We start from the raw sequence: 15,418 nt of genomic DNA on the forward strand, positions 1-15,418 counted from the left end.
GCCATTAAGCACTAAAAGCAAGGATTAAAATTTCACAAACTTCTAGTTAAATCAAAATGTGGTGACAACTACTGGCACAAGACCAAATACTAAAAGAATCTCAGCTGTTTTAGAAATAAAACATTTGCTTCCAAATTAAAGCAAAACTTTTTTAGGGCCCACAGTTAAACTGAACAGTAGTATAGCATAAGAAAAACAGGTAAGGGAAATCTTTTATGTGGCAAGTAAAATAGTAAAATGAACCTTTAAAATCAAGATTTTGAGGGGCGTTTGTTTATAACTCACAACAGAATTAAGACAAAGTAAATGACTATGTTCCTAAAAAGCAAAATACATATTTTCTAGAATAAGAATAAACAGGGGGATTTATCATTATTATAAGACAATTCTTACAATGTAATGTGCAAATTGAAAAAATAATGACACCATAACTTGTGGGGCACAATCAAACCCATTCTCTCAAAGGGATGAATCCATTATAATTTTCCTCCTGCAATTATAGAAAGTCTACTTTCTATACTTTCCAAAATTAAAGAATTTTAATATTTCAAATCATGCTGTGGGCACTGGTGACTCACCAACTTGCTTAATTATTCCAAAAGTCAAAATTTTAAAAACCATCATATTTTTATAGCATTACTATTAATTTATTTACTAATTAATTTATGTTTAATATAATTAATATTCATTAATTATTACTTAATATTACTAATTTGTTTACTAAAAGACTAGCACCATGAAGAATGATGCAATTGGAACCACATCAGACTGCAGATTGGGAGTTAAGTTATTCATTTATCTATTCATTCCTCTGTTAAAGAAAACATCTGAATACTACTTAGAGCCAGACAATGGGCACTAAAAAAATATTTAAGTTTCTAAAGAAACATAATACTATGTTTCATCAACTTTGAGATGCCATAAATCATAAAACTAATTCTTAACTAGTAAGGAAAAAATGCTTTCAATTAAATTATGACATATGTCTTGAATGAATCAGTCTCTCACAGCTTCGATGTTTAAATCTATTCAAAATAGTTTGGCAGTTTTTTCCTGCCTTCAGTACAGTGTTTCACATTTCCAGTGGCAACCTTCTTTTTTTTTTACACATCTCAGTGTCTTCTACTTTGGGGTATCTTCCTTCTGTAGCTACCACAAAATACTTAGCAGTTATTTTTAAAGAAAAGTAATAGAATTGTGATGATTTCACCAGTGGCAAATGTGTATTTCACTTATAACCAAATTTAGATCTCTCTACTTTGTTGTTATCCTTTGCTGTATGTTCAATAATTTGTTTCAATACCAAATCATAATGGAATCTCTTTGAAGAGATTTTAAACATTTAAATTCAACATGTAACAAAGCACTGACATGCATGTAACTGGCCTGAAATGATGATACAAAATATAATTCTAGCTAAGCTTGTATAAGCACACACAGTGATAACCTGGCCAGACTGACAACCTGATTGACAGCAATTGGAAGAGGTCATCTATTGTTAGATATAGCACAAATTCAGTGATGTGCCTTAGAAAAGCATCAGCAGTAACAGCAAACACTAACATGGCCCTATGAGGTAAGCACCATTTTGTGTATTTTACATACATGATATCACAAAAACCTGTACATAGGTAATACTGTGATTCGAGATGAGAAAAATGAGGCAAAGGGGATGGGCAGAAGAGGGCTGGTGTTGGAATAACTTGCCTAATATCGAAAAGTTGGCAAGCAGCAAGGCTGACATTTGAATCCAAGCAGCCTGGTCTAGAGGCTGTGGTTTCAACCTCTAAGCCACACAGCCTCTCAGGCTAATGATCAGTAGCTAGCTTTGTGACCTGAAGCAAATCATAAGAGACTCTTTTCCTCATTTGGAAAAGGAGAGAAATGAAATGATTATGAAACTGTTTCCCAGATGAAAATGTTATAATTCTATAATCTACATTAAGTTTTTTTCACATTCTGATTGCTCCTTTCACCAATACAAGGTTAAAGACCCTCACGGCCATTAGCAATTAGTGAAAAGAATGTTATTTTTCTATTAGTTTAAAACAGATGTAGGGGAGTATTTAAAAAACATACATGTACCACTATTTCTGTTTTTGATGATGATGGCAAAAAGTTGACTATGGACATAAATGATCTAATTTGTGGGTTTTACTCTGCTTGTATACTATGCTTATGACAGAAATTTAGTCACGTAAGTTTTCATTCAAAATTAACAAATGATTTCAATATGTCAGTTCTAACAGTTACTCACAATGCAGTCCCTGTGTTGTATTCTCTGATTTGTATTCTTTTTAAAACTGTTCATTTATGAGGGGAAAAAACAAGAAATTAATAACAAATGCAAATATTGCAACATTTTCCCTCTAGACCCAATTTAAGGATGCATTACACACTTGACAACTTTTCTGCCCCAACAAGGGGTCACCTTACCCTTTGGATTTTTATTCTACAGGCTGAGCCAGCCGCTCTCCCTCCTAGGTAACTCCCTTCAAGCCTGAGTCTCTAACTTCAGTGAAGCTTAAATTAATTCCTAACATTTCACTTTGAAGCTGTCCTACAGGGGGAGAGTTAATAAAGGAAAGAGATCAAAATGAAACCTTTAAAGCTTCCATTATTTATACTTAAACATCAAAGACCATATCCATTTTGACCTCCCTTTCTGATTTATATACATACACATGCATATACATACTATAATTTGCCCCAACAGAAATGAGAGAAAACATTAAAATGATTTCTCAGGGGAAAAGAATATAAGTAAACAACTGGCAAAGGTGGGCTAAAAAGAAAAACAGAATAAGTGAAAATATGCTAAAAGATGGAAGTACATAGAATTTTACTGTTACATACCTTGCCATGCTGACCGGCTCTTTCATAACAAATGACAACGTCTTCCCACATTTCCAGCTTCTCAAATATCTGAAGGGCTGAACTGGTACAGCCCAACTCAAAAAGTAAACTTGCAAGTTGGCGCTAGAAAAATCAAGTTAAAATAACAAACATTTCTTGATGTAAAGATATTTCTGTTTCACTTGCAAGTACATCCAAACTGCCTTTTTAGGTTCTGCTCATTGTAAATAAATGCATAATTTCTACAATTCAAGTTTAATTAGGAATTTGTGATGATTCAACTCTAACTGTACTAAAGCAAGTTTCTTTACAAGAGGGAAAGAATTTAAGACAATATAAGCTGTTCAAAATATACAATATATCTTACAATTTTTCCAATGAACTCAAAACTTACAAAGCAAAATCAGTATTTCTTTCTTACAGAGATTTCTACATATGACAATCTCTGATTTGTAACACTGAAATTTAGTAAATCCATTTTCAAAACTCTAATTAGAACAGTTAGCATCAATCATAAGAGGTAATAACTGATGGTAACATGGAGAAAAAGGAAACCCTTGGGCACTGTTTATAGAAATGTAAATTGTACAGTCACTATGGAAAACAGTAGGGCAGGTCCTCAACAATTTAAAAATTGATCTACCATATGATACAGGAAACCTACTTTTGGGTATTTATTAGAAGGAAGGAAAATCACTATCTTAAAGGTACCTATGTGTTCATTACAGCGTTATTTACAATAACCAAGAGATGGAACCTATCTAAGTGTCTGTCAACAGACTGTAGGTCTGTCTGTCTATCTATTGATTGATCAAGGAATAATATTCAGTCATTAAAAAGAAAATCCTGCCTTCTCAAGAACATGGATGAACTTTGAGGTTATTATACTAAGCGAAATAAGTCAGACAAAGAAAAACATTGTATGATCTTACATATATTGAATATACAGAAACAACAGCTTGATGGTTGCTGGGAGTGAGGGTAGCGGAAATAGGTGAATGTCAAAAGAGATAAACTTTCAGTTATAAGACATGTAATGTATAGCATGGTGACTATAGTTAACAGTAGTGTGTTATATATTTGAAAATTGCTAGGAGAATAGATCTTAAAAGTTCTCATCACACAAGAAAAAAACAGTAACTATGAGAGGGAATGGAAGCTAACTAAATTTACTGTAGCAATCATTTCATGTCATATACAAGTATCAAATCATTGCTATATGCCTTAAACTAATGTAATATTATATATATTTCAAACTAAAAGGAAATACAAAAAAGAATAAAATAATTAATTGAGTCACTGAATGGTGAATTAGTGTTTCCAATCTGAAATCTACGTGCATAATCTACAAAAGAAAGAGGTCGGGAAGCTGGTTCTCCTGTTGTTTAATTTCTAGGGTTCTCATCATCTAGTCTTAAATTCTCAATATCATTAATCACAATAGCAATTTGAAGTAATCGGTAATCCCCAGTTAGATACTTCTGATACTCACCCTCATTTCACTGAAATATTTGAAAACACAAGAATAAAAGACTGAAAAAAAATCAATCTTTCTAATGCATTTAACTTTCTGCTGCAAAGTATTTTCCATATTCAATAATAATAATAAAAATACCTGAATAGCCCAGTGAGGTGGTACTTGACAACAATAGAAAATCTTCATACGTTCCAATACAGATGTAGTTTTATCTTCAAATTGGTCTGCAAGAGCCTTAAGAGCACATATCAAAATCAGAGCCCATAAATGTAGTAACTTTTTAATATAAACAGTATTCTTAGCATAAAATTTACACAAATGTACACATAAACAATAAAGAATATGAGTCACTTTCATAAGAATATAAAATGTGTGGATTTTTTTCTTGGAAATTCTTTGACTGTTTTTGTTTTTCACTGTGGTCTCTCACTAAACTCATATAAGTCAATCTACAAACCTACATAAATGGACTGTAGTCTGTTGGGATTTTGCTGAAGCAGCACTAACATTAAAATGTAATTTAAGGTCAGTTTTAAAAACCTTAAAGTTAATCAACATAAACATGTACATTAAACCTTATCAGGAAAATAGTTTTTAAAACCAAGGATTTCCTCTCCTACATTGGTGATGGGAATGTATTGCTACAGTCACTGTGGATAACAGTATGGAGATGTCTCACAAGTTTAAAAATTGAAATACCACATCATCCAGCTATTCCACTTCTGAGTAACTATTCAAAAAACAAAAACACTAGCTCAAAAAGATATATTCACACCAACACACACTGCAGCATTATTCACAATGCCAAGATATGTAAAGAATCTCTGTCGGTGAATGACTTAATAAAGATATGGTTATATATGCTGCACATACACACACACACACACACACAGGAGTACTACTCAGCTATTTAAAAAAAAAAAAGGATGAAATCTTACCATTTGCAACAACATGATGGACCCTGTACTAAGAGCCATACAGAGAAAGACAAACATTATATGATCTCAATCATACATGGACTATAAGGAAACAAGGCATTTGGACCTCCCTGGTGGCGTGAGGGATTAAGGCACAGCACTTTGAAGCTATCCGCAGCCACTGCAGCACCAGTTCAATCCCTGGTCAGGGAGGTGAGCCAATTGGCGCAATAGATCTCTCCTGACTTGCCCGCTGCTCCCCTCAGCAGTGTATTTCAGTCAATCTGCCTGTTCTGCTTCCCACTCTGTCTCTGGTGAATCCTCTCACCACCCACACCTCTGGCCTGCACCCCAGCTCTTGTATGCATAAATAAATAAATCTTTAAAAAAAAAAAAAGAAACAAGGCAAATGAACAAACAAACATAAGCTCTAAGTTACAGAGAACAGATTGGTGGTTACCAGAGGAGGAGTTAGGATGTTGGGCAAAATGGATAAAAGGGGCAAACTGTATGGTGATGGATGAAAACTATATTCTATGATCATGAGGCAGTGTATACAGATGTTCAATCACAATACTATATATCTAAACATATTATTGACCAATGCTACCTCAATAAAAATGCAATTTTTAAAAAACTAAGAACTTCCCGTAATTGTTCTCTCAAGCCTCATTAATCAGCCTTTTTTACTTTTTCTAAGAAAAAGATTTCATAATCACAATGTCACTGTTGACAATGGCACTTTCTAATATAAATCAGAGAACCATGAAGAACTTCACTTAGGACTATCTTCTCAGGAGTAAAGTTAAAGTCAAACTGGATCTATTTGATTGCAGTGAGTTCTCTTACTCTTCAGCAACAGGGCTGGAAGGCTGGACACTTTATGTGAGATCATCTTTAAGGCACGGTGGACAGCTGCAGGCTGCGTGCACTGAAGGATCCCTCTACTGTGCTGAGTAACTGAGCTCCCAGAAGCAACATCTAGAAGCAGACAATAAGACCACAAAGGCTGCAAAGAAAAGGCACCAGGGCCAATTGCAAAGTCAAAGGCCAATGCCCAGTCACCAAAAGAGCTAACATTTTCACTATCAAAGGAACTCAGACACTTTTGGAGTACCTTGGCAAACACAAGCACAGCAGCTCCTGTCCTAAGGTGATCTTCACCTGCCTCTTAATTTACCCTTCAGTTTGAAACAAGTATATACATTATTTTCTCACACGCACTTAGAAAGTGTCTCAAGTGTGAATTGTGACCATTTTTGCAAAATGCAAAACTCAGTTTTCTTTTTATGACAGTTGATGAGTTTTCACAGGTCAGTCTTCTGAAGATTAGATGGCAACAATATGTCAATATTAACTTTCTGATTTTATTGCACATTAAGTAGGAAAATGTCCTTTTATTTGAGGATGAAGAAGTACCATGTTAGCAACTCACTTTCCCACACTTTAGGGTGTAACACACAGTTGTAGTATATTTGCAACTTTTTTATAAGTTTGAGAATGTTTCAAATTTTTACAAAATTAATTTTTCAATAGAAAATTTCTTAAAAGAGAAGTAGCAACGTCCTCAGTAAGTTGAGGAAGAACAAAAACAGTAAGAATCTAGTATATGCCAGTAAAAGCCCAAGACAAAGAGACCAGTTTCTCAACAAGGAAACTGCTCCTAAAATGGGGTTCTCCACAATATACCAGGTGAGAGATATATTTGTTAGCCTAAGAGTACCCTGTAGGATGAGAAAACAGTCATTACATCACTTCCTTGACAATCCAAGATATTTTTCAATCAAGTCAGTCAGAACAAATTGAGACAAAAACGGACTCCTAAACCACCTTGGTCAAAATATATTTAAAGTTTTCTGGCCTTACTTCACAGAAACTTAATAGCAAAAAAGTTGTATGCTTATGCACAAAGCTGTTTAGTGTAGGAGGGAAAAAAGAAAAACTTCTGCTGCAGCCTCTGCAGCGCCGGTTCGTTCCCCGGCTGCTCCCCGGACATCGGAGGAGGGTCCCGCATGGCGCGCAGACCTCTCCTGCCGCCCGCTGCTCCCCTCAGCAGTGTACTTCGGTCCTTCTGCCTGTTCTGCTCCCCGCTCTGGCTCTGGTGAATTCTCTCACCCTCCCGCGCTTCTGCGCTTCTGACTGTACCCAGTGCTTGTATAAATAAATAAATAAATAAATCTTTAAAAAAAAAAAAAAAAAAAAAAAGAAAAACTTCTGACTGAATACATATGGTTACAATACATAAATAGAAGGTTCACTGAATTGCTTCATAAAAGGGGGGGTGAATTTTTAATCAAAAAAATTTTTTTGACAATAAAAAAATAACTAATGCTTATTTAATAAAAACTAAAAAGCCAAATGCAACATCACAAGACTTACTTTTCCAAATTTCTAATTACATGTGAAACATTTTATTTTCAAACAAAACTCATGCTGTGTGCTTCAGTGACTACATCAAACTAAAACTTACTAAGTGCCTAGTAAATATATCCTGAATTACTAATAAAAATCTACTAGATATTTCAGATACAATTAGGTGATCTCAGAATGTCTGTGTTTCTTATACTCTCTAAAATGCCAAAGACCACTGGTGAGAAAGCAGAGAATCAACTTTATTTGAACTCGATACCACATAAAAGGCCCTGTACAAACAGCCACACTTTACAAGAACTTGATTAGGTAATATGTATGATAAAGATTAAAGAGAATTCTAATCAATCTTCACTCCTGCACAAAATATACTTTACCTAAATGTACAACCACCTAAATAACATTTACCTACCAATAAAACTAAGAACATTTAATTTATCTATTTCCTCCACCAAATTAAAAGTACTCTATTTTATTTGCTAACTTATTACAAATACAGGGACATTACACAGTACATCTCTAGGTTTTATAGAGTTAAGATTATTTCTAGCAAGGCATTCTGGAGAAAGAGCCATCATATTCAAGCAAACCAGAATTCTCAAACAGTGTTGATAAATAAATTGACCTGGATTCAATATAGGTCTATCTCCAACAGCAAGTCACTTAATTACAATGGCACTCAGCGATGAAACGATTTTTTTTAAAGATTTATTTATTCATTTATACAAGCACTGGGTACAGTCAGAAGCGCGGGAGGGTGAGAGAATTCACCAGAGCCAGAGCGGGGAGCAGAGCAGGCAGAAGGACTGAAGTACACTGCTGAGGGGAGCAGCGGGCGGCAGGAGAGGTCTGCGCACTATGTGGGACTCTTGCCGGTGGCCGGGAATCGAACCGGCGCTGCAGAGGTTGCAGGGAGCTTCGCAGCCAGGGCTCAACCGCTGCGCCACCAGGGAGGCCCGATGAAATGATTGTGTAAGTGATCTTTGTACTTTGCACAGTCACGAGCATATGACTTTATCAAAAGAATAATTTGTTTTATTTCAGGCATTTGAAGAGATTTAGTTTTAGGTAGCATTACCTGAACACCAGTATCGTGTGTTCATGATATGTATCTCTTAGGTGCAAACCAAGTACCTAAAAAGTTTAGAAGCAATGACCAGACATTTAGTATGATGTGACTGGGACTGGATGAAAGTGTAATCTCAGTTTACTACTGTGTATATTTACCTGCATGAACATAGGCATAACATACTCAATAAGGAATTAGCACCGTGCAACCTTTCACACACAATAAGAAATTTAGGTAAATGACCTCTTAAGCTTTTCCCACCCATTTTCTCTTTCCAATTTCAAATTTTCATGAGTATCACAAATGAGAGTTATGAGTACTTGAACATTAGTTAAAATTGTTATGAGTAGATGGTCTTGAAGGAAAGATGGCAATGTCAAAAACAGACAAAGAGACAGACAAGAAAATATACCCTCAAGCAATCATTAAAGAGTGGTTTTGGCTTCTGAACAAAGACTTGAAAGCAAGACAGAGTGTAAAGAGATGTGAATAAATGGGAAAGATGAGAAGCAGAAAGTGGAGAGTAGTCCAAGGTTGGGAGAAAGCCAGTTCACAGAAAAGCCAGGCACATCTGTGGGGACACACCAAAGACGACTTCATGGCGCAGAAACTATTGTGGTATGAGACTGTTTCCAAGCTTTAAGACTCTCTTTTACTGTCATTTTCTCCCCAACCTCCACTTAAAGCATTTATACTTTTGAGAGTCCTTTGGGAAAATGTACTTATGCATATGGATCCCCTAGCCCCGTGCAATTACAACTCTCACAGCACCACAGGTAAGGGGGTAGCTCATGGAACAAGGAAAGAAAGAATAAAACCACTGAAAGCAAATACTTGTCCTCTCTTAAAAATAACAATACAGAAAAAACTTCCCAGAAAAACTAGGGAGGATGAAGGCTACATTTTAAAATTAACACAAAAAGAATGATTTAGTATAGAAGAACAATTCTCAACAAGGTCTGGTATGATTTAGATTTTATTTATGTGCCTGTATCTCAAAGTACAGCACACATATCTTCAAAGGAACAGAGTTAGTCCCTATGGACTTACCCTTTCACCAAAGGCTATTCATTCTTGTTAGCATAATATCAAAGTGTTTATCAGATTTCTGAGGCCAAGTATAAATTAGCTGATAATCTAAAAGTGTGACTGATCAGATGCCAAATCACCTAGTTTTGTTGTGCAAACTTTGTATGTTTGCGGAGGAGAGTGGGATTATTATATGCAGTCAATCAAATATAAGCAAGCTGAACAGCTTTCTCTGATAGAAATCTATAGCCACTCAGTTGTGATTTACAGAGAGTAATCAAACTAACTGTCACCTCATATTCCAAGCGCAAGAAAATGCCCAACAGGAATATGAAGAACGAGAAAACCTTTTAATATACCTATAAGTGTCAAACACATCATAAAAACTGTTTTTCACCCAGTTCTTCCTCATGTATACAATACTGCAGCTCAAAGAGAGAAAAATGACTTGCCCAAAGTCATAACAAAGCTATGAAATAGGTTAACCTGTGTGATTCCAAAGACCAAAGTTGACAATTTCATTTAAACCCTACCTTATGGGAGTGCGATCTTGTCCAACCACTATGGAAAGCTGTGTGGAGATACCTCAACCTACTAAAGATAGAGCTTCCATATGATCCAGCAATTGCACTCCTAGATATTTACCCAAAGGACACAGAAACATCAATTCCAAAGAGCACCTGCACCCCTATGTTTATAGCACCACAATTTACAATAGCTAAGCTTTGGAAACAACCCAAATGCCCAAAAATAGATGACTGGATCAAGAAGATGTGGTACATATACACCGTGGAATATTACTCAGCATTCAAAAAAGATAAACACATGCAATTTGCAGCAACATGGATGGCGCTGGAAGGGATCATGCTCAGCGAAATAAGCCAGAAAGAAAGAGAAAAATACCGGATGGTCTCACTCATAGCAGGAATCTAGAAAACCTCAATATGGACCAGGAAAAAGAACAACTATAAGAAAGAAAAAAATCAAAATCAACAAACAACTATGAACCAGAGACACTCTTTGCGGGGAGAGGGGAAGGAGGGATTGGTGTCAAAATCCGGGTTGCAATTGTATGGGGAATATAAAAATAATTTTTAAAAAATAATGAAAGTACAAAAACAAAAACAAAACCCTACCTTAGAACTAAGTGGACAAGTACCAGATCTGTGAAAATAAAAAGGTTCTCATTGGAAAATATTGAGAATGCTAAGTTCTGTTTTGTTTTTACTTAAATGTCATGATATGGGAAGTCAGGGCATGGCCTGGTCAAGAAGATCTTCAATTCCTATTTCCTGTGCCAGACACAAACAGGACTTTAGTGTGGGGCTGGCGGGAGATGTGTCTAGTAATGGAGGATGGGAGAACTTAGGTTCTTTTTTTTTATGACCCCACTGTGAAAAGATGAACATAAAGAGGCTTCAAGGAAGCCCAGGAAGCTACACTGTAACATTCTACTTAGTGACCTTACTAATAGGCGAATAGTTGTTAATACTTTTTAGTTTCAGGAACGCTATAAACTCTTACAAATCATGAAAGGATTCCAAAGAGCTTTTGTTTATGTGGGCTACAATGCCAATGCATCAATATTTATCATAATAGAAATGATACTAAAACAAAAAAATTTAAATATTTTAATTCACTTAAAAAATTAATTCATAAAAAAATAACATGTTCATATAACAACTACTATTTTTTTAAGACTTAAAAGGATTGTCAATGCCTTACATTATTGCAAATCTCTTTTATATCTGGCTTATTAAATGATAGCTAGATTCTCATACCTGCTTCTGCATTCAGTCTGTTGCAGTGATATTCTGGCTGAAGTTTACCAAAAAAAAAAATTAGCCTCACGCAGATAAGTAGTTGGAAAGAGAAAAATGCATTAATAGGCTTTTCAATCAATTGTGGGCATGTTATATTATAACAAAATTCAATATGTGTTAGCTTCTTAGAATTATTTGTAATGTGGAATTTGAAATCCTATAAAGGACCTTCTCAGTTTTATTTAATATTCCGCTACCTTAAAAATCCAATGATTAAAAAAAAAAAAAAAAAAACCCCAAGCAAAACCCACACTGGTCTATCTTGAAATTTGAATGAATGTTTTACCCATGCTTGATTTGTTTAACGTTATGCATTCTCTTTTAGAAAATGTTCAAATCTTCCAAATGTTGACTTCTTCATACAGTATTTAAGTTATATTTATTAATATCAACAACAATCTCATCAGAAAGCTCTCATCCTAATACCTTAAGTTTTGAAAAGTTGTCAATCATAGTTGCAGACACAAGTTTTCCAAAATTCTCATTTTCTCCTTGAAAGCTCATAATGTAATCATTGGTAACACATATCATTGATTATTTTCCTTTAAGTAATGAGCCACTTCATTCATTTTTGAAAAAGTTTCTGTCAAACACCCAAGTCTGAATACCATAGTTTGGCAAGAGTTCAAGTAAAAAACAGTGTTCCCTGGGGAAAGCTGCTCGTTGGGCTTATTCTTGAGATAGCCACTATACTTCAGCATGCAGCACCAAGGGTTTTCCAGGTAACTGTATCAAGACACTCATAAATAAAGTTGACCTTTTTTAAACTACAAATGCATGGCAGTTAAACATATGATGACTAACTAGCAAGGCTTGGTGGTTCTTGACTCAAATATGGAGAAGGGTCGGCAGTTTGAACTGTTTCTGTTGCTGTTGACGCAGTATCAACACAGTGAACAGGTAACTACTATTTCAGTAGTATTATGGATAAGGTAAATTTGACCTGTGGACTCTCTGAAATGGTCTTCAGTCTCCCACAGGTCTACAGGTGACCCTTTGAGAGGGGTTGCCTGAGGGTGAGAGGATGTACAATTTCTCCCGCCTTCCCTAACCACACCCACCTCTAACTTTCTCCCAAAACTTCTCCAGGGGATTCTCTTAGTGTTTAAGATAACATTTAGAAGGTCTTTTTTATTATCTTGTCTTAAGCAATTAGGAAATGAGAACACAAATCGACCTGTTTACAATCTACAATTAGAAGAGGGAAAGAATTTTAAAAATTATTAAAACTAGACTGAATGTTTTGAATTTCTAGTATTATTTTATTTTTCTAAAACAGTTAAATAATTGCACCCTACTTCCCTGAGGTCTCAGTCAAATGCAGAGCACCAGATCTTCCAGTCCTCATTTCGACTGGCCCAGGTCCTGCGGCCTCACTAACACTCACCTCTCAGGTTCTTCCTGGCACTCAGCCCGTTAAATCACCACACTGGCCTCCTGACTTGGTAAACGCCCTTTCAGCCTCTGTTCTGTATGTAGTTGGGTGTGAGACAGAAAAACATCTGGAGCTACTAAAGATTAACAACCTACCTCAGCCTAAGGCGGTCTTTCCCCAAAGTAGCCATAATCACCCCCACCCCGGATCTCTGAGGGGCAGGCTGAAGAGATGTATTTTAACAAGCACCTTGGAAGTGGTTCATCTGCTCAGGCGAGTTTGGGAAATGACTCATGAGGCTGTTAAGGTACACGGGGTGCTCTCCCAGGGAAATCTGATGTGTCAGTTCAACAACATCATCTGTTCCAAAAACGTGTGTCCCTGCCTGGAATCTGACTCAAGTTATCATTTAGTGCCTTTGGAAGTGGATTTTAAGTGGAGGTACTTCACTCCATCCCCTTAGTAAGTTCCTTTTTTATTACGTATATTTTACTTTTCTGTAACTTTCTAGGGTCTTTTTATTTTTTTACTATCAATAACAAAGTATGTTTTATGCTGTATATCACTTGCCCCACTCTTACTCCACCAATATATGAAGTCACCATTGCTATATTTGGCTAATCTAGAATCATGAAACTCACCCCTGGATTAAGCCTATCAGCATCCTTCAAGGCAGAATCCTTTCTTGGCCTTATCAGAAGCCAATGTCATTCAGCCATTTGCGTGTTCTTTTCCCACACAGATCATTTCCTAATATTGTGTGCATTCTTTCTCCTTCCCCTTCACCTGAATGGGAGACCTGGAGACGCTGAGTTATGCAACCCAAGGCTATCTCACAAAAGCCCCTATTCATATTTTCCCACCTATGCTCATTCAACTCCTTTCCCCCAGATAATGCAAGTCCTCTACTGAGAGCTTTTTTTTTTTTTTAAGTCTGTTCTCACAGCTTCTTAAAACAGACAGTATGTGGACAAAGGCATGGACTTCAAAATCCAAGGTCTATCTGGTTTGAATTCTAGGCTACAGTACCCTGAGTTAGTCACTTAAATTTTCTGTCCTTCAGTTTCTCCCTAGTTAAAATGTATATGCCTACTTACAAAGACACTCAGCACCAGGCATCTGAGTGTCCAGTGAGTGGTAAGTAATGAAACATGGTTCTGAATAAACAATAGTAACCACAGGAATTCCACAAATAAAAGCACAGCTATAGTCAGATGAGCAAATCCTAGTATACTTGGCAGAAACTTTCAAATGCCACACTTGGTTATGGGTGTAAGTGAAGTACAGAATGGGATGGAAGACACATTTTCATAACTCAGATAACTGCAAAGCTCAATGGCATTACTCAGCATATGAAACATGAAACACCAAAAGTAACCTAATGCTTTTAGATTTTCCAGGTACTACTGACAGCTTTTAATGAATTATGAAGGATTGAGCAGTTTTATTTTCTTATAGCTTCTACAATGTGAGGGTAATAATCAGTCAGCACTTATTAAGGGCTTACGATGTGCCAGACATTATTCTAACCATTTCACAAATATTAACTCATTTAGCCCCTCAACATTTATTTAAAGTAGGCACTTAGTGTTCCCACAGTCTACAGAGAAGTGACACACAAGAGGTTAGGGAATTTTGAATTTAACTTGGTCAGAGTCCAGACAACAAAATCCGGGTTCCTCTAACAACAGACATTCTGGTACCGATGCAGGCAGAGATGTGAGAATGAAGGGAACAAAAATGAGAAAGATCTGATGATCTGTTTGAGCCCCTGAGTCCAGCTATCTCTTAGACTGGGATACTCTTAGACTTCCCAGTTATTATAAAAGCCAATAATTTTTTTACATCCAGTTTGAATTGGGTTTTTGTTCCTTACAACTCAAAGGTTCCTTATTGAGAACTGTCTTAATTTACTTAATTTTACCGAAGTAGAAGTATAACGAGTTTCAAAAAGCTCTAAACTTCAATCTGTTCATTACAAGCACCTTATATTTAGGAGAAGAATGTTTAAAGTAAGTATAAAAATGAAATGTAATCTCTCAAATTTTGAAGCCAAACCCACTCATTAGGCAAGTCAAATATAGGCAAGGTCAGCCAGACCACATGCTCCATGCCACATTGTGGTCCTTCATCAGTGGCTCTATAATTCAGCAGTATATTCTCCACTTACATAGCTACATATTGCAATCAGAATCAAACCTGCCAAGTATAATGCATGTGAATGTACTTTTACGAAGGACATTTGTGAAATATAATAGAGCACATGCATATTCTGAGACACTAAAATGGGAGAGAAGTCTTCAATGCAGACCAAATGATAGGTTATAACAAAGAGAGGACGCTTTGTTGAGAAAATTGAGTGAACATGTTTTCAGTTAATTAATTCAAGAACACCAGTCACTTATCACTTATTTAATGGCTTCGAAGGGTAATGATTTATGCTGGTAATTTATCAGATTTTAGGAAATTCAGTAACAAAAAAATTGCATTCCCTTATTTTTG

General features: G+C 35.9%; 1 protein-coding gene across 1 annotated transcript in view; it reads right to left on the minus strand.

Moving 5' to 3' along the window:
• The window catches only part of TTC27 (tetratricopeptide repeat domain 27), a 117,893-nt gene that overhangs the window by 53,815 nt on the left and 48,660 nt on the right, over positions 1–15,418 (minus strand). The window contains exons 11-12 of the mRNA XM_037528249.2: positions 4,472–4,567; positions 2,857–2,979 (exon numbers count right to left, since the gene is read on the minus strand). Of these exons, the coding sequence (XP_037384146.1) occupies positions 2,857–2,979; positions 4,472–4,567 (219 nt within the window). The remainder of the gene's footprint in view (positions 1–2,856; positions 2,980–4,471; positions 4,568–15,418) is intronic.

The sequence above is a fragment of the Talpa occidentalis genome, unplaced genomic scaffold (assembly GCF_014898055.3).
Source record: "Talpa occidentalis isolate TD23 unplaced genomic scaffold, MPIMG_talOcc4v2.1 talOcc4.5, whole genome shotgun sequence".
Classification (NCBI taxonomy): Eukaryota; Metazoa; Chordata; class Mammalia; order Eulipotyphla; family Talpidae; genus Talpa; species Talpa occidentalis.